Source organism: Haliotis rubra, unplaced genomic scaffold, assembly GCF_003918875.1.
Source record: "Haliotis rubra isolate DU_JTF1 unplaced genomic scaffold, ASM391887v1 Scf1801, whole genome shotgun sequence".
NCBI classification, from domain to species: Eukaryota; Metazoa; Mollusca; class Gastropoda; order Lepetellida; family Haliotidae; genus Haliotis; species Haliotis rubra.
In genome coordinates this window covers 34,730-55,093 of record NW_025765783.1, presented here as the reverse complement: position 1 = coordinate 55,093, position 20,364 = coordinate 34,730, and the positions used below count along the sequence as shown (strand labels likewise).

Here is a 20,364-nt window from a genome sequence, read left to right as displayed (position 1 = left end):
AACAGACACACAAGCATATTGAACTCCTTGGATATGTATGTAATATGTAGATAGGTATACAGTAGTGCTATTGTATGTCAACTCACTCATTCAACCTCTTGTTCTTGTTGTCCATGATATAGTTCATAGATATTCACTCACCAATATTTTCTTCTGTTTCACTCACCATCAAAGGAATGACAGGTATCGTTCACATTCACATACTAACACCTTGCCCAGTTTAACACTGCACTGGTTCCATATGGACACAACACCGTCTATATATTGCACCCCAGCTGGCAATGAAGGGGGTTGTCTTTTTTTTTTCAATTTTATTTTCAATTAATCTTTTAGCTTCACATGATGTATATATCTCAATCCCACATGCAATGAAGACGATTGTCTTTTTTTTTTATGTAAAAAAAAATTAATCTTTTATTTATAATTTTACACCATCTACCAGTATGTCTCGACTCCACATGCAGTGAATAGGAGCCTGTCCTTTGCCTTTTGTTATTTTCTTCAATAAGACTTAGTTATACATAATATATCTATCTCAACCCCTCATCCAATGAATGTGGATTTTCTTTTGTCTTTCAATTTTATTTTCTCAATTAATCTTTTCAGTTTTACACAATGTAAATATCTCACCTCCACATGCAATGAAGGGAGATTGTCTTTTCTTTTCTTTTTTTATTTAATTGTTTTAAAGATCAGCTTTGATGCATTTCATTTTAGCTCAGATGAGCCCGACAAAGATATCCTAGAACAAAGTGTATTGTAAGTGTATGTTAAAGTAGGGGAGCTATGGCAGAGATAATACTGAGACCGTCTGTCAGAAAGGAGCTTATAGAATTCTGTGCAATCAGCTGCCTTCTCTTGGAAGGCAATTAAAGAAATTGAATAATGTCAAAGCTTACCTACTTCTTTTTAGTTTTTTAGGCTTAAGTATCCTTTCTTCTATAAGCCTTAAGTTTTCTTCAATTTCTCCCAAATTTGGTATTTATCTTTTCTATGCATAATTTATATTTGGGCAGATATTTATTTTTAGATAAAGTGTAATCATAGTGCTTGAATCAAATGCTTATCATGCTTATATTGATACAGGCTGCATGGGTAGCTCAATCTGTGCAGAGATGACTCCCTTGACGGGTTTGAATACTGGATAAACTTTGATTGTGTCTAGTTTTGTCGGTACCATCCCCAAGCTCATGGGTTTCAAGTCCTACACATCTAAGACCTTCATTACTTGAGACTTTCGACCATTGTCAAGCTTACACACATTACTGAAATACTTCTAAACCCAACTCACTTGCTTACCACTTTCACTATATTGTAGAAGGTTAGCTCGCCTGCAGCTCTAGTGGTTCTAGTGACCACTGGTCATGCTGAAGGCTTCTCATGGGAAGTCGATTTCTCATGACTGTTATTTCCATTTTAGTATGATGCATTATAGATGTAAAGTAGCACTTAAGCTGTAACTGTCCCACTAATTTAGGAATTATGAATTAAATATTCATGACTACAATATCTGCAGTATATATGTTATTCTACCATGACTTCAGTAAATACTGGATTGTGATTGGTTAATCAAAGTCATTCAGAGGTATATAATCACGGTATATACCTCTGAACTTTCAACACAGTATGTATTTTTGGTAAAATCTGAATAACGTGGTTATGGTAGAATGGAGATAAACGTATTGTGTTATATATGTTAACAGATTCTTTGTGTGCGGGTTAACTAAAGTAAAGATTTGTTGTTATAGTGGTGACCTTTCTTGCTGAGTGTCAACCAGTGGTAAAGATTATTTCATCTGCTGTCAGGCTTAAATTATTCTTTATTATTTTTTGTGAAAGGTGAGCTTCAGTACCTGTTACACTTATGTCTGAGTCAGCAAGAGACATTTGTTACACACCTGCCTGAACTGACAGATTTATTACACCCTTGCCTGCTGTGACACACTTTTGTTACAATCTACCCCAGCGTGACTCACATTTCTTACAATCTAGCCAGCTATGACACACTTTTGTTACAACCTACCCCAGCGTGACACACATTTCTTACAATCTAGCCAGCTGTGACACACTTTTGATACAACCTACCCCAGTGTGACACACATTTCTTACAATCTAGCCAGCTGTGACACACTTTTGTTACAACCTACCCCAGTGTGACACACATTTCTTACAATCTAGCCAGCTGTGACACACTTTTGTTACAACCTACCCCAGTGTGACACATATTTCTTGCAATCTATCCAGCTATGACACACTTTTGTTACAACCTACCCCAGTGTGACACACATTTCTTACAATCTAGCCAGCTATGACACACTTTTGTTACAACCTACCCCAGTGTGACACACATTTCTTACAATCTAGCCAGCTGTGACACACTTTTGTTACAACCTACCCCAGTGTGACACACATTTCTTACAATCTAGCCAGCTGTGACACACTTTTGTTACAACCTACCCTAGTGTGACACACATTTCTTACAATCTACCCTGCTGTGACACACTTTTGTTACAACCTACCCCAGCTGTGACACACATTTCTTACAATCTAGCCAGCTATGACACACTTTTGTTACAACCTACCCCAGCGTGACACACATTTCTTACAATCTAGCCAGCTATGACACACTTTTGTTACAACCTACCCCAGCTGTGACACACATTTCTTACAATCTAGCCAGCTATGACACACTTTTTGTTACAACCTACCCCAGCTGTGACACACATTTCTTACAATCTAGCCAGCTATGACACACTTTTGTTACACTTTTGTTACAACCTACCCTTACAGTGCTGACACACATTTCTTACAATCTAGCCAGCTGTGACACACTTTTGTTACAACCTACCCCAGTGTGACACACATTTCTTTTCTTACAATCTAGCCTGCTGTGACACACTTTCTATCCTACTTACAGCCAGCTACCCCTTTTGTTACAATCTACCCCAGTGTGACACACATTTCTAGCCACAATCTAGCCAGCTATGACACTAGTTTTTACAATTACAATTACTCTAGTCATGTACATTACAATCTACATGTTCATTACAATCTAGTCTGCTGTGACATAGTGGTTACATGTACATTACAATCTAGTCATATACATGGGTACAATCTAGTCATTTACATTTCCCAATCTAGTCATGTAAACATTACAACCAATTTCATGTACATAAAATTTGTCTTTTTGTCAAACACAATGAAATCTAAACAAATCTTAATTGGTGATGTTACCTGTTTTTATAGTGTAAAAACACATTTTATTGCATTGTAACAGATGTCCCATGATCTTTGCTATTTTTTGCTTCAAATTATTTGTTATAACCAACATTTGCATTTTAGTTATCTATACACGATATTGCTTAAATTCCCTTTATGCATTTATCTTCTAGCACAGTCAGCCTAAGCTAACATCTGCATATGTATCCAACATGCACATCCCATGCATTTTGATGTGTAACAATCTCAGCCTCCTCTTGTAGACGTAAGAAGAGAAATGAGCACTTGAGACACAATCTCATTAAAATCTGATAGTTTACTCTGATACGCTACTCTCTCTGTGTGAACATCTTGCAAACCCTTGGTAGGTTGTTCTGTCAGGAGAACTTTCTAATCTGACAATCAGTGTTAAAGCTTCTGTCTGATTTCAGAAAACAAACTTAAACATCCAGTTCTGAATGTAAATAATAAAGACCAAGTCATTCCATTATTGTGGATGGTCTATACACTTTGTTCTGTACTGTTTGAACTGTTTGAGAGGCATTCTAGAAGTTGTAATGTAAGTAATAGGAATGACAAGTCTTTATGAAAGTTAAGTATCTATACCAAACGTCGCTATTGCACCATAAATAAGTTGATCATCCATAAAGACTTGTCATTTCTATACACTTTGTTATTTCTGAATGCCACGTCATCAAAGGTATATCTGTGTTTTGTGGGATGTTTTTGTTGTTGAAAGTTTTCTGTTTCTATCTAAGGCCAGACCAATTTTATTTCTTGTTTTATGGATCTGCCAGTCGTATTTTTTCAAGAATAAGAAAAAAAATATAAATTAATTTTCCCCGCTCAAAAAATAAAATACTCATGTTTTTATTGGCCAAAGATGTAAACTTACCAAAAAAAATCTTAGGATTGTTTTTTTACCCCATATACATTTAATAAATTGTCAAAAATAAAATACCTTTAGTATTTAAAAGGAATATTACTTTGACTGGTGATTTTTATTTTTTATTTTTGTCCCTCCTGCCTTTAGGTTTTCTGAGGACAAAAATCCATAAAACAAGAAATAAAATTGGTCTGGCCTAAAGAAATGAAGTCAAATTGTTTCAGACTGGTGATTTTTTTCAGCATTTAGGTGGTAAATGTATGTTTGGCGTTTACGTCACAAGAGGGTTTGTCAGATTTTCTTGCAGAGAGATATATGGAGTAAACAATGCCATTTTAATGACACATTAGGTGAAGAAGTGCATTGACTTTGTCACAATAGTGCAGAAATTGCATTTCATATGTTTATTTTTCTGAGCATTCCTTTTATATTGCTTTAATCACGACAGTTTTCAGTTTTTAGTTTTTCACATAGAAAAGATTTAAAACCTTGCATAAAGGATGTGTTGTTTCTTGATAAATCTGAAAGAAGATATCTATCAATGCAATAAATAATTAATTTTTATATTTGAGGAATTTTGATTTGATTGATTTCTGTTTCATTGCATAGAGTAAATAGAAGTATAAAAATGTAATGAATTATCCAAAACTGGTTGTGTCAAACCACTACATGTCAAATTGTACAATTTAATTATGATCTTGGAATGATACTTTTATATATGTGACCTATATGTAACATATCGGAGTAGATAATATATCAAGAACCAGCCTACATGTGACGTCTGTTAACAGTGTAACAGACAAAGTGTCGACACGCCTCCTCTTCAAGTCCCGCCCCTACTTAATCCATCTGAACCTCCGAGGATGCCAACATCTCACCAAACCCACCTTCATCACCGTCAGCGAGTGTCGCAACATACAGGACCTCAATCTGTCGGAATGTAACGGACTAGACGTAAGACCTAGCTTAGAACTCAGCTCAATATGCTGATTAAAAGGAGAGTCTGACAGTGGGTACCAGGCAGATCACCTGCTATTAAACCTTCATGAGTACCACTAGCAGCCGGTTCCACTATAGTCATGTTTTTTATTTCACAGCACTTCATATACTTACTTACCTAATTTTTTACCATTTCTGATCTGTAAGATGCTACTGCCCAGATTTTGTGTGAGGTACATTTATAATCAATGGTATTTTTAGATTAATTTTTTTGTTTATAACGTCGAACCTTGTTGTGTTGAAGTTAGATGTACGGAATTCCTGATTGTCTTCTAGTTGTCTTGAACATGTTTAGGAGTCCCAAATTTCCACATAAAGCACAAAATTCAACTGATGACTTGAACAGTTATAAAAATCATGCACACAGTTACACTTGCCAAATTTCAGCTTTCGGTTCACTGCTCACACAACTGAGTGACATTACTGCTATTGTGGCCATCACAACCAAAGACAGGATATGATCCAACAGCATCACAATATAACATTGATCTAAACTAAAACCACATCAAAAGTTTGATTTCTGTACACATATTTGCAGCAAGTTCCTGAAGTGTTCTTTCATTACTGCTGTTGATGCATATAAATAGGCTGTAAGTCTCCATGGTCCCTGGTGAAGTGGACAAACTTAGGTTGCTGATGATCTTCCACCCAGTGTAAATGTATTTATTGCAATATGTAATTTTTATAGTTTTTATAAGGCTACAAATACTGCTGATGTGACTTTGATTTTAACTCACTCACTCACGCATATGACTAACTGACTGAGTTTGGTTTTACGCCACTTGTAGAGCAATATTCCAGCAACATCACGGCGGGGACACCAGAAATGGGCTTCACACATTGTACCCATGTGGGGAATCGAACCGGGTCTTCGGCGTGACGAGTGAACGCTTTAACCACTAGGCTACCCCGCCGCCCAACTCACGCATGTGAAGTGAGAAATGAGATTAATGTTATTGTAGAGGATCTATGAAAGTAGCAACAATTATTATGTTATATTATTCTTGAAATATATGAAGTATATGTTCTAATAAATTATCTAAAATTATCTGTCATGATATTGTTATTGATAAAACAATGTATGAAATAAAGATGACAAGATTACATTTTTAGATCTCTCTTTACATTATGTATAAAAACATAACATCAGCAGTGTTTTAGCCATATATTGATAGGTACAAATGAGGAGCAATTGAACAGACTATAGATATGTACCATATGTATCAGATATTGAATCAAAGTATGTGCTGTCAATAATTTCTTTGCTATAAATATGATATACATCTTCCAGGATGAGACTCTCAAGCTGGTAACCAAGGGCTGTCGTATCCTGCTGTATCTGAACATCTCTCACACCAACCTGACAGATGCTTCGTTACGGGCAATAGCCAAGTATGTGCTGCATCACTTCTACACTCACATGGTCCAGTTTATTCATGCTACTCTTACCCGTGAAGATCCAGATTAGAATTGGTCGTCCGCAACCCATGCTTGTTGTATGAGGCGACCAACTTGATCCGGTGGTTAGATTCACTGACTTGGTTGACACATGTCATTGTATCCCAGTTGCATAGGACAGTGAACATGGTGTCTGGTCCAGACTCAATTATTTACAGACCACCGTCATATAGCTGGAAAATTTCCTAGTGCGGCGTTAAACAACAAACAAAACAACCGTGCTACTCTCACCCCTTAGTGGAAGTTTATCAGTGGTATGGTACCTGGACACCAAAGTTAAAGTGAAATAACCCAGTCTCAGCAATACTAACCCACAAAATTATACATCAAGGCAATTTATGATTGAACTTATATTAGTGGCAACAAGGAATGGTAACTGAGCAAGGCAGAAACTGTCCCTTTCTAGCATGACAGAATTAAGGTTTCTGGTAAAATGCAGTTTTGCCTTAATTGTTGTTCCCTAATGAAAGGTATGAATGTGCTGGTGATATGGTGCCATACTCTGAGAGTATGGGTTTGAATCCCAGGTGGGACTAAAACCCAAAAGCAGTGTATAAAACATTGCCTGTCCCACCGTCCTTGACGGTCTATTTTTGTGAAGGACGGTCTATTGAATAAGTAAGGCTGTCCTTTGGTCGGGGGAAATATTTGAAAAAATAACTGACTGAGTTTAGTTTTACGCCGCTTTTAGCAATATTCCAGCAATATCACGGCGGGGGACACCAGAAATGGGTTTCACACATTGTGCCCATGTGGGGAATCGAACCCGGGTCTTCGGCGTGACGAGCCAACGCTTTAACCACTAGGCTACCCCACCGCCCCTGAAAAAATAAACTTAACTTAGTTTGAACTTCGTCTTATCTACTACTTTTTCATGGTTTTTGTTTTTGGGACAGGCTGTGTTTGTTCAGGACTGGTCACTTGTTTTATTTTATACACTGCCAAAAGTACTAGAATCTTTTCTTTATTAAGAAAGTGTCATCCCAAATATAACAATTGCTACCATGAGGAAAGACCTAGTGAGTAATGAGATCATGGTGCATTTGTGACTATCCACAGGAACTGCAACTACCTCCAGTACCTCAGCCTGGCCTTCTGTGTGAAGTTCTCCGACCGAGGTCTGCTGTACCTGTCCTCAGGGAAGTGCAGCAAGAAGCTGGAGTACCTCGACCTCTCAGGATGTCTACAGGTCAGAGTTCAGTGTGATCTCCAGAGGATCTTTCAGTGTTACAACTGATCTAGTCTTTCATACAGACCCTGAGACTACAGCCCATTCAAGTCTTTGAAGAAAGTTTCTGAGCTCCTTTTCATTATATTTTATTAATATAATTTAAGAATTATATTTTCTGTAAAATAAGTTCTTTTCAGAGACCACATGTTAGTCTACAACTGATCAAATTATCAATGCATTGCAATTGACCAGGACAAATTACACTGATGATCATTAGCCATCTAAACAAATTGTTATTGCAAAGTCTGCAAGATGTGAAATTATGAAATATATATCGTGATACATAATGTAATTGTGTATCACAATATCTATATATTTATGGAAGACAATATGTAGAGTACATCAAATATATGTTCAAACTTGCACATTAATTACAATTGCAGTTAAACAAGATAAAATTCTGGTCATGTGATATGCAAATTGGCCTTTAGCAGTGATGCTATGCTAAGTCATCACTGTGCCAGAGTGTGGGTTTGCATAAGTATAAAAGTCTACCAGTCCTTGTGACCCAAATATAAAAGTTAGACATGTAGGGGTCTCTGGATTCAAATACTACTGGCACAGGAACAGACTTCAAGGACCCAGAATAACCACGTATGTTTTTAGCTCTCCTAAAAAATATTATCATTTGTTTATCAGTTGTGAGGCATTGTATTGATGTTTGAAGTACCTGTCCAGCTCAATACATCAATATTTCCTGCAAATCGTTGCAGATTATATCCCATTATGAAGAAGCTTCTTTATGTCCAAGAACCCCTGTGACATGACAACTATTTTAGAGAGGGAATGTGTTAAAACCAAGTTATTAATAAGTGTTCAAGTCCAGTATGTCCTATGTTTTGTCATCAGATTACGCCCCAAGGCTTCAAGAACCTGTCCAATGGCTGCAGCAATCTACAGACAATCATTCTCAACGAGTTCCCTACACTCAATGATGAATGTGTCATTGTAAGTTGGTTATTATAGTCTGTTTGCAGTGAAATCGTACCGATGAATTTCACTTTAAACAAAAAAGTAAATCAAATTAAGTGAAATTAAGATTGCGAATCCTCATAATTTTACCTTGCCAAATGAACATTTAAATCTCAGAATTTTATTCAACTTAAGATAAAAGTTGTTTAACAAATGATCATAGATTCAAATTGCTATTATTGGTTTGTATTACAAGGGGGGTAAGCGCAGTAGATGGAACAGTGAAACAAATGCACGTGCGGTACGTGATGAGCGTTAACTTAGACCAGCCCTACTTGTTCTCGGTGTTTCATCAAATGTGCTTACACAAGGTTTACACATTTCACATTGTCAGTGCAAAAGTGTTGCCAAAGAGAGGGAAGGGTGAAGTAACTACTGTCAAACTCTCAAACTCTGTTCACAGTCTAAAATTGCTTTGGTTCAGAGATAATTTTGACTTCTCCGGTATTCCATACATCAGACTTCGTCTTATTACCATATGCGTCTGTGTGCATTTTCTTTAGGACACGGGCAGATACAACTTTTTATACTCGTTTTTACTCGTTGGTCATTTAATAAACTTTCAGGACAAGAGGCGGGGTTCACATCCCCGTCTGGATCCACCTATGGGACAGTTAACAGTTTCTTGTCTTTGGAGTATCGAGTCTCAATGTTTTTAGGTCATCATACTTATTACAATTCTAGTTAGGGCTCAGGTTTTTTTTTTATTTATTGAGTGAGCGACAACCAAGAATTCAACAGCATTGTGTTAAATTTGCAAGTTATTTTTGTCGGACTGAGTTTGAAACAACCATGGATTCGGCTCATCTGAGTTCAAGAGTTTTTGTGCTTGATTTATGTTAATCCTTAGCAGCTTTCATTCACCAATTGTTCAAACTGTCTCTTCCTACTATTTTTAAGAAAATATGCTTTATGCAAGGACATTCTTCTGTTTGAACTTTAAACAATGCTTAAAAATCTTCTGAAATGATTCTTTTGTATAATTGAATAATAGAAATCTATTCTTTGTTTGGCTTTGCTATAAGTCTCTACCTCTTTCAAAATATTTGGATCCCAGGGTTCTGGTTGTACACTAACTAATGCATTAACAACCATTTCTATTGCAGGCCCTTGCTGACAAATGTAACAAGATCCACACAGTGTCCTTCCTGGGCTCCCCACTGCTCACTGATGAAGCGTTCAAGAAGCTGGCCCAATCCAAGAGGCTCAAGATGATAAAGGTCGAAGGTAAGATTATATGCGTTCATATATGTGTAATTGTCATAGAATTCAGTCAATATGCTGACTGACATGTTGTTTAGTGGCATATTTCAGTTCTTCTGTAGACTCGTATACTGGTACCTTCATGGCAGATTTATAGAAACTTGGTTTGGGTTATTGGCCCACCCCATTTCCACCCTCTTGGTGACGTGTCAGCTATTTCAAAACTAAGAAGGCTTTATACTTACCTGTACACATGACAGGTTAGTACATTCACTTGATGATAGTACTTACTGATTCAATACACCAGGCTAGCTATTCTCGAAACGTTCGTAGCCCTACGAACTTCTTAAGTCCATTCTTAACACATTGGCTACGATCAAAGTTACGAATTCTTAGGGCTACGAACGTTTCGAGAATAGGGGCCCAGTGTCATTTGTTGGTGTAGTAATAAGATATAAAACAGAAGCTAACAAAAACCTGCCCCCTTGAAAGAGGTAGTAGAAAAACATCCACCAAGGAACTGAAAAAATATCCATCCAGGAAAGAATCTTGTCTCATTCACAAAGATCATTTTGTAAAGATACATGGATGGCATGTTTTTTTCTCTCACTAAATTGATTTATTTGTATGTTTATGTTTTATCCTATCTGGGCTGTGTAAAGATTATTTAAGTGAGCAAGTTCAAACTCCAGATGTATTTGACTGTACAGGCAACAGCCGGATCTCGGATGTCAGTCTGAAGGCCATTGGGAAGAACTGTCTGAGCCTGGAACACCTCTACATGACAGACTGCCAGCGCATCACCGATGTCTCCATGAAGGCACTACAGAGCTGCAAGAACCTCACCGTTGTCAACATCGCCGACTGTGTCAGGTACTTGCTCTGGCAGAGTTAGGGATGAGGATCACCTATATCTGTCTGTTTTTGTATTTTGTGTTTGTATTGGAGTCTGTGATAACTGAGCATTGTGATCATCTTGATGTCTGCAGATTGGCAGTTTATAACACATTTTTCTTCCTCAGAATTTCGATGACATCTCTAGATAGATACATCTTTACAGCCGTAAAATATAAATGACAATCTGAAGTTTTGCTATATTTCTTTCTTTCTATCATGTTATTATACAATGATGACATCATAATGCTTTCATAGTTAGGGATGGGTCATTTATTTTAGGGAGGTAGTCGATAAGATTTGGAGGTGAGGCTTGGTGTTGTGAAGCATAGCAAAATACCACAGTAAAAGAGCCGTGGTTTGCTGAAATTTGAAATATATGGGAGGGGCCTTGAAAAATAATTTGGACATATTCAAGATTGTTCATTTGTTAAAAAGAGAAGTGGGGCATGTAAAATTGTCACATATATTTGGTGGAGGCCATGCAAAAATTATGGGAAAGAATCCAGTCCTTCAGGAGCTAGGCTGCCTGACCACACTTTCGTAAGGGTCATTGTCTGAGAACCAAAATTTAAGTTTAAAACTCAATTATACCAGCTAATCCTAACTGCCACAGGTTGGGATTGGCACCTTTGTATTTGTAAGACTTAGTTTGATCCTTACAGAAACCCATAACAAAGTACATCTCTCTACAGGATCACCGACACAGGGGTGAGGCATCTAGTTGAGGGGTCATGTGCCCCGAAGTTGCGGGAGCTGAACCTCACCAACTGCATCAGGGTGGGCGACATGGCCATGGTCAACCTGCATAAGAGGTGAGAATCAATGTTCACTGTACCAAAAGCTGGTATGCTCAGTATTGTCTGATCTCCAGAATAGTATCATCTCTCTCATTGTCACTGAGACATGTATATCACTGATGTGACCTTAAGGAACATGGAACACACTTGGGGAAGCACAAACAAGATTTCTGTTCCAAGTACCGATATAAAGATGCAATATACCAATACCCATAGTGATAACATAAATCAATTCTCAATGGCTCAAATACGTATCTGGAGACTTAAGGGCTTACATATTTTGCAATTTTATTTTAACATATTAAGGGACAAGACACATTTCACTTTTCAACGCTAAATACATCTTTCCCTTATTTACTTTCAAATAATGTTTTATTGTGAAATACTTTACTGTCCCCCGCTGGAACAGGGGACTATGTATTCAGCGGCGTCCGTCCATCAATCCGTCCGTCCCGATTCTTGTTAACGTGATATCTCATGAACTGTGGTACCCAATGTCTTCACATTTGGTGACAGCCTACATTGGGGGATTACCCAGACACCAGTCCATTTGGGTGACCTTGACCTTATCTTCAAGGTCACCACGACACTTTGACCACTTTTAAACTTATTTAAAAGCGATATCTCATAAAACATTGTACCCAATGTTTTCAGTTATGTTGACAGCCTACATTGGGTGATTATGCAGACACCAGTTATTTCAAGCATCTTGTATGTGACCAAAAAATAAAAAATAGTAAATATAGATATTCCATTCTTTAGTGGCTGGGGACACTTGTTTTTCATCCTTTAATTGTAGAGTAAAATTTATCAGCAGCAGATTACCTGGTTCTTCTTAAATGCAGTGTTTCTATACTTTTGGAGTTAAATTTATCAGCCGATTTCCTTTGGTTATATATTATCCTTGCAGTTAGAAGGTCACAAGAGCTAAATTAAATTAAATTAATTACAGTTGTTAAATACATGCTGTCCTTCACTCCTTCACTCCTTCACTCCTTCATTCCTCCATGGCCCAGGTGTCACAATATCACGTACCTGAGTGTGTGTTTCTGCGAGCACATCAGCGAGGCTGGGATCGAGTTGCTGGGGCAGACACACAGTCTCATCTCACTCGACCTCTCTGGCTGCAACTGTGCTGACCAGGTACGTCATTCAGTATAACATCAGTAGGATGTATATGTTTATCTAATGGTTATATGTTTTAGGAATTTTGCCATCAGTTACCATGGATCATCTCATTCACTCGCGGATTTTCGACTGCAAATACATGCGGTAAACTTGCGGCTTTTCTGTGGAAAATACGTGGCAAACCAGCATCTACTCATGCGGCATTTCTGCGGCAATCACTTGCGGATATTTTATAGTTACAGTTATGCGTCATTTCCGCGGTAAACTTGCGGATTTTCTGCGGTAAAGTCGTGCGGAATATCTGCGGCATTTTTGTGGTAGATTTACGGAATTAGGGCCTCATGTTAATTTGTTTCTGTTTTCATGCCACTAAAATTCCACATAAATGCCGCATCCCAATACTCTGCATGTGTGGCAAAGTTGCGGCATTAGCATGCGGTAATTTCTGCATTAAAACTGCAAATTACCGCATGTGTTGCAGAATTCTCATATAGGGGTGGGGTCGAAATATAAATTAAATAATTTTGTGTGCCACTGTATAATTTTTAATTGGTTACAGCTTGTTAATCTGTCAGTGACCCACATGGGGAGCTTGCATCTTAAAACTCAAAAGTTATTTTCATATTTTACTTGTCACTTTTGTGATTTTTCTGCAGCAACCTTTTCTGAAGCTCAAACACAGATCTTGCACAAAACAATCTTTTGAAGTGTATACACAGAATTTCTATTGTCCAGTATGGAATCATTGCATATGTAATACAGTCATTATAACATCAATAATAAGCAGAACATTATGTCACATGATCGTCACAGCAGTCACAGATGCAGTACTTAGAGTTTTCAAGTTTCTGTTGCAACTAAGAGTAGACTCCCTTGGTGGAAGTTGGCAGTATTGCCCCATATTTGTTGATACAACATAGTGTTTCTCAAATTGCCGTGAAATCCCATAGACTTCAACGTTATGTAATTGTCTCATGATCAATGTTCATAGCGCTGTAGTGTTTTACATGTTGACTATCATATGTAGTTGAAACTGAGGTGAGCAATTCAGGTGTCCAATATGTTTATAATTGCAATATTTATGTGAGGTAGGTACAGGAGTTTGACATGAAGCCTTAGGCATAGACACCTCTACGAGTTGGTTTATGTATCTTTTTTACAAAATGAAAATAAGGATAAAAGATCATGGTAGGGTGATAAAAAGATATATTTCTACAATGTTTACCAAGTCTCCATGCCAATTCTTCTCAATTCTCGTATTACAGTAATGTCATGAAAATCATTTTTGCTACACTGATTGACATTGAAAGCTTTTGGTTTCCTGAATGGTGGACATATTGCTTGTGAGTGTACATTAATGATGATGGTGTTTTGCAGGGGTTGTCAGCTCTGGGTAACAACACTCGGCTCCAGGATGTCACGCTGTCCGAGTGTATGGGCATCACTGACCTGGGACTACAGAAGTTTGCTCAGCAGTGTAAGGAGGTGCAGAGACTTGACCTGTCTCACTGCATGGTAAGTGATGGACAAGTCAATGAGTGGATGAGTGATAGTGAGTGAGTGGTTTTCACTCTGCTTTAAATAGTATTCCAGTTTCATCATGACATTTTAGCTTAAGGCCAGACCAATTTTATTTCTAGTTTTATGGATCCGCCAGTAGTATTTTTTCAAGGATAAGAAAAAAAATAAAAATTAATTTTCCCCGCTCAAAAAATAAAATCCTAATGTTAATGTGATATAAGTGAAATACTCTTGAAATTAGTGTGAAATCTAAACTCACTCAACTTATTTTTAGTTGATATAAACAAACCAAAAGAATTAACGTGGAAACTCATGTGGGTTTTTGATTTGACTGGTGATTTTTTTAAAAAGATTTTCCCTCCTGCCTTTAGGTTTTCTGAGGACAAAAATCCGTAAAACAAGAAATAAAATTGGTCTGGCTAATGTGTGAAAACACAAGGACAGCAGGAGGGTCACTCAAAATATGACAATTATTAGGGGGAGGGTAAATATTTTCACAACATGAGTGCATCAAAACCCTCTGACCCACGGATCTCTTTAAATAAATTACCTCCTATGAACCTTAGAATACTTTGTTTTGATCATCACAGAATGCAGATCTGATTTTAAACAAGGCTATCATGGTAATCAACTTGAAATAATGGTCTATCTTTCTCTCAGGAAATAAATGTGATATACGGTTTCCAGTTAATGTGTTAATTCATGAGGGACAGATTCTCCTGAAATTACCATGGGTCATATAGTTTATTCACTAAATAGTCAACACTGATAAATTTGATTTCAGCAAATAACGGATGGAGCCATCAAGAACCTTGCTTTCTGTTGTCGAATGTTAACAGTGCTCAACCTGGCTGGATGCAAGCTGGTGGGTGTTACAGTTCTTTAGTAGTGTCAAGTGCCATAATTGTACACATGCTCAGTGTGGAGATTTAAAAAGAGAAGCATATCTTATTTACTGGCAAACAAGGATAAGTTGGACCGGCGCAGAGAACGCATTTACGAGAAGTAGGCGGTGCCGGCAATGAGCAAACCCATTTGGTTTGTGAAAGGTAGAGCAGATGTAGGTTAGTGCACCATTGCATTGCATGACAATGAAATTGATTCTGCGCGTAGCTGCACACGCCTTGCGCCTTGCTTCACCCATCACACTACACATGATCGCGAACAACCTGGGACCCCATCACTAACAATGGCAAGCGCGCCAGTGGGCGTCACTCATACATGCTAATACAGGTCAATTGTCAGGTCAGTGTTCAACTTATCCTTGTTTGCCAGTAAGTGCATCTTGTAAATGAACATAAGTTGCAGTTCTAAACGGAAAATACTGAACTCAGCACATGCATGCAGTAGATGTCTTATACAGCCTGTTGTTTCTGAGCACCATGTCATCTGGGGCTTTCTATTTCTATGGTAAATAATGAAACTGAATCATTTTTCAAGCTGACATCTTTTTTTCATTAAAACCCATTGCATCCTATATTTTGATTACATGGTCAAAGTTTACTCAGGATTCACCTCATGTCAGATCTTGATGGAGAGGGGGCGGCGGGGTAGCCTAGTGGTTAAAGCGTTGGCTTGTCACGCCGAAGACCCGGGTTCGATTCCCCACATGGGCACAATGTGTGAAGCCCATTTCTGGTGTCCCCCGCCGTGATATTGCTGGAATATTGCTAAAAGCGGGGTAAAACTAAACTCAGTCTTGATGGAGAGAGTTATCAGATCAGAGTACAAAAGAGCTAAAATTGAGTAAAATTTGTATTTTATGATTCAAAACTTTACATCAAGAATAGCAAGTAATGCTTTTATCTGATCTTAATGTACAAAACCAACATTTACATCTACCAAGCTGGAGGTATAATATAGTACAGTATGCATTATCTCCCCTTGTCTCCAGGTGACGGACCTCAGCCTGCAGTATCTGTCTGGTGTGTGTCACTATCTGGCTGAGCTGGACATCAGTGGCTGTTTCCTCATCAGGTATGTGGTCTGGTAGAGAACTTCAGAGAAGTAAGGCTCAGGCCAAATTTTCAAAAGCTAGTATATCAATTCAGAAATGATTGTTGGAAAGAAATCAGATTTGAAAAGCAAGAAATATTTTTTGCTCCACTGAAAAATACTTGTGTAATTACTAAAATGTATTTGCATGCATAGGTTTAACTGCAAGATAAAGTGTTGCAATAAGTTCAGAGACAAGTTTACTCACACTGTGGAACACACTGAGATTATGTTTTAAAAACAATATCACTAATCTGATCTTTTTTTTACTGAGGAATTTTTCTCGAATCCGTATAAACAAAAGATGTTTTTGTTTGATTTGGCATGGTAAACTTTCCTTTAGTCTAGGTGGTATTAGATTGTGTCATTTGTAAACAATTAGATCACTTTGATGAAATAGTTTATTGAAATAGTGATGAAATATTGGCTTCGTGAAATAAAGAACATATGTTATTGATAAAGGAGGAGGTAAGATAAGGGTCTTATCTGGTCCACTTGGATGAACCCAATTTAAAACATGTCATAAATTGCAAAACAGTATCTTTGACAATACACAAACCTATCAAATAAAGACACAAAAGCTCAAATATTATAAAGTATTCTATATAACTAATCAAGCTATGAATTCATTTGGTGAAAAGATAGGGATGTTGCTAAAAATGTTGTAAAACCATACTCACTCATCATGCCATAATACCAGTGAAGGTCCGGGTTAGAATATTGATCTTCAGTGACCCATGCTTGTCGTAAGAGGCGACTAACAGGATCGGGTGGTCAGGCTCGCTGACTTGGTTGACACATGTCATCGGTTCCCAATTGCGCAGATCAGTGCTCATGCTGTTCATCACTGGATTGTCTGGTCCAGACTTGATTATTTACAGACCGCCGCCATATTGCTGGAATATTGCTGAGTGCGGCGTAAAACTAAACTCACTCACTCACTCATCATGTTATAAAACAAGACACTCACTCACTGAAGCATGTGTTTCAGTGACAAGGCCATCAAGTATCTGAGGAAGGGATGCAAGAGGCTACAAGTGCTCAGGATGCTGTACTGCAAGGGAATCTCAAAGTAAGTGTACTAACACTGGAGGGAAGCTTGGAGACTACATGGAACAGAGATCATGATGTGATCATTCATTCCATTTAAAATGCAGAAATATTGTGCAAAACAGTGTTACAGCAGTGTATGAAATAAGACAAATACCCAGCCAGACATTAGGACTGGTAACTTCAAAATGTTACCAGTCCAAAATGGATTTAACCAGACCAGACACCTAGATAATACTCAGATGTATATAACATCTAAATTTTTTACCAGACCTTTGGGCTGGCTGGCTGTAAATCTAGACCATCTGTCTGAAATCTAACCTGTCTCGGGCGGTCGGACAGGCCTTATTTCATACACTGGTTGCAGTCAAGCTTTGTGTTGTAGATGCCCAAACTGACTTCACTGTGCAAGCCCAGTATGTATGATCTTACAGGGTCCTGCGTCATATCTTTATCTAAGCACTGGTCTCTGAATCAAGAGCAGCCAGTATTCCTCTCATTACTTTTGTGAAATGTTTCATATTATTTCAGGACTTCCAGATGTGTTAAAAAACACACTTGAGACTTTGTATACTTAGAATAAATTAACGATTTATGTTCATTCACTTAGGATCCAGCCATTGATATATGGGGAGTATCAGGGGTTTTAAATGAAAGGAATTACATGTACTTCGTTCACACACTCACTGGACAATAATGAATATATGTAGCACTGCCATGCTGATGTGTGGTACTTGTTGTTTCAGACATGCAGCTCAGAAGATGATGAAGCACATAGACAAGGTGCTGTACAGCTCAGATGAGGTGCCAGCTTTCTTCGGCTACTGAGCTGCAGCTGGAGCAGGGCCTCCCAGAAGATGGAGGCATGAGACGATGAAGGTGGCCTGTAAGCAGAACTGGCCTAGACCAGTTTGAGATGAAGCAACAGGACGTGTCAGTTCAGCCCTTTAACCAGGAAGAAGTGTGCTTTATCTTGTTCTTCCTCCAGATCTCAGTGATTAGTATGGCCCAGACCGTCATTTTCTCCTCCATAGTATCTGGTGTCATATGAATGATGTTTGTTAGATGTCTGGTGTCTGATATTTACCAGATGTCTACTGTCTGATGTCAGTCTGTTGTCAGATTCTCATGTCTGGTGTTAGATGTCTGATATCAGACATCTAGTGTGAGGACTGAAGTCGGTTTCAGATGTCTGTTGTCCAAGTACAACTAGTCATCATTACTGGACCAAAACCTGTTATCTGTGATGCATTTAGTGCATTCAAAGCATTACGTCGATGCCAAAATGAATATTCATGTATGTGTGTGTCCTTGTGTTGCAAATACATACCTTGAAGTCATCAGTGAAGTTATACTGCTGTGGCATTAAGCATCATCATGATCATCATTTCAACCATTCAGCATTACCACTTTTGTTCTTTATTATTTGTTGATACTTGTATTTTTAGGGAAATCCATTTTGTATATATTTTTCAGTGAAAAAGCAACAATAAAGGATCAATAAATCAATACAGTGAGTGATTCAGCAAAGTTCTAGTTGATGATCTGCTGGTACAAATATACCATGTCAGCCTGTTCATAGACTAGGCCTGAACCAGACAGACCAAGGGTCTGTGACCACTGTGATTCGTCCATCTTTTAACAATTATGATCAAATTGAACAAGGATCATCTCAACCAGCTCAGCTTATTCTGCTCAAAGTCCTCAGAAATGTCTGTAAAATTTCAAAGTCATAATTGGTGTCATGGCTTTGCAGAGGAGACATGGTCTCATTGATACCAGGACCTATGAAGAGACTTGACATGTAGTGTTATATAATTGTTGAATGCATGAATTTAAAAATCAAACATTTTTTTCAAAATAGTTTTCAATGTGGCTACCAAAGAACTTTCTTTGAAGAAAGTATCATCTGTGCATTATAATGATACTTCTCTTTCAATGTACAGATGTGTAAAGGTTTTGTAAACTATCATCAAGGATAATTTTGTCCTGTCTGTTGTCATTAGTTTTGTTATCATTATTTAACATGTTATTGACATGGTGTACAGGTTTACATGTGTAGATAAACATTTTTTAAAGTTGTGTTGAGTCATTATTTCTGTTTAGGGGTCAGTGTATGAGTGTCTGCTTCCCCACGGTCAGCAACACTACAGCTACACTTTGGTGACCTGTAGATAATGGAATCTGGGTCAGGCAAACCAGTGGTTGATTGTTGATCATTTATGCTCCAGTTTGGGAACTCACATCCTCGATAATCTCCAGGGTATACGTTACGATCACTTTCCACTATACCCTGGCTGCATCCACGGTTTGGCCCGATGATTTTATTACCTCCCTTTGCTGGCTCCACATTCTCACAGTAGCCAATCAGCTAAGCCGCCGTTACATCCGAGCTTGCCAGTGTCAACAAAGATAACGGTCGCAGTCGCGAAAGTATGTTCCCAGTGCCACTCAGATTTTTGAGGACATAATACAAATTGACAGATCTGAAACTTTCAAAAAATATATAAAAGAACTCCTTCTACCTCTTTCAGAGTACCTCTGCATCAATTGTGTTGCCAAGTTTAAACGGTTAGATAATTTAAGTAGCAAAAGTGAGTTGTGATTGGTTCGCTCAACTTCCTAGCGTAGACACCTGTTTGGATAAAAAGCCAGCCAAGGGAGGTAATAAAATCATCAAGCCGTGGATGCCTCCAGGGTATAGTGGAGAGTGATCGTAACGTATATAGAGAATACTACACTCGGTCTCATTACATACGAATGATATGAAACGAGTGTCCTTCCTATGGTATCTGACCGAGCGAAAGCCATGTCTTACATGCATATTAAATTGACAAAATAGCGTATTTTTGTTATTGTTATGGCTTCAAACCGAAACCGGTTTCATAAAGAGGTTGCGGAAGAATGTTGTTCTGTAGTACACTTTTTGCATGACGTCACACTGTAATGACGTCACTACGCCTTGCTCGTCTGCCCCCTTGGTAACCGACGTCACGACGCATGTCAGT

The 20,364-nt window shown here is 38.0% G+C and overlaps 1 protein-coding gene and 2 long non-coding RNA genes across 6 annotated transcripts in view; 1 reads left to right on the top strand and 2 right to left on the bottom strand.

Moving 5' to 3' along the window:
- The window catches only part of LOC124273449 (dynein regulatory complex subunit 6-like), a 52,413-nt gene extending 32,976 nt beyond the window's left edge, over positions 1-19,437 (top strand). For 2 of the 4 annotated variants that reach the window (XM_046708719.1, XM_046708717.1), the window contains 14 exons: positions 175-183; positions 4,897-5,059; positions 6,396-6,496; positions 7,622-7,751; positions 8,643-8,741; positions 9,872-9,992; positions 10,679-10,841; positions 11,558-11,677; positions 12,679-12,805; positions 14,168-14,305; positions 15,096-15,176; positions 16,206-16,288; positions 17,298-17,378; positions 18,103-19,437. In XM_046708719.1, coding sequence (XP_046564675.1) covers positions 175-183; positions 4,897-5,059; positions 6,396-6,496; positions 7,622-7,751; positions 8,643-8,741; positions 9,872-9,992; positions 10,679-10,841; positions 11,558-11,677; positions 12,679-12,805; positions 14,168-14,305; positions 15,096-15,176; positions 16,206-16,288; positions 17,298-17,378; positions 18,103-18,184 — 1,498 coding nt within the window. In that variant the 3' untranslated portion in view covers positions 18,185-19,437. The remainder of the gene's footprint in view (positions 1-174; positions 184-4,896; positions 5,060-6,395; positions 6,497-7,621; positions 7,752-8,642; positions 8,742-9,871; positions 9,993-10,678; positions 10,842-11,557; positions 11,678-12,678; positions 12,806-14,167; positions 14,306-15,095; positions 15,177-16,205; positions 16,289-17,297; positions 17,379-18,102) is intronic. The other 2 variants (XM_046708720.1, XM_046708718.1) reach the window with 1 other exon arrangement.
- LOC124273451 lies at positions 2,033-2,350 on the bottom strand. The gene is made up of 3 exons (XR_006897654.1): positions 2,268-2,350; positions 2,082-2,182; positions 2,033-2,050 (listed from the first exon to the last, which is right to left on the bottom strand). It is a non-coding gene; the product is annotated as an uncharacterized LOC124273451 (long non-coding RNA).
- LOC124273450 lies at positions 10,248-17,584 on the bottom strand. Its single transcript, XR_006897653.1, has 3 exons — positions 17,488-17,584; positions 12,049-12,052; positions 10,248-10,258 (listed from the first exon to the last, which is right to left on the bottom strand). It is a non-coding gene; the product is annotated as an uncharacterized LOC124273450 (long non-coding RNA).
- Positions 19,438-20,364: the final 927 nt, after the last annotated feature.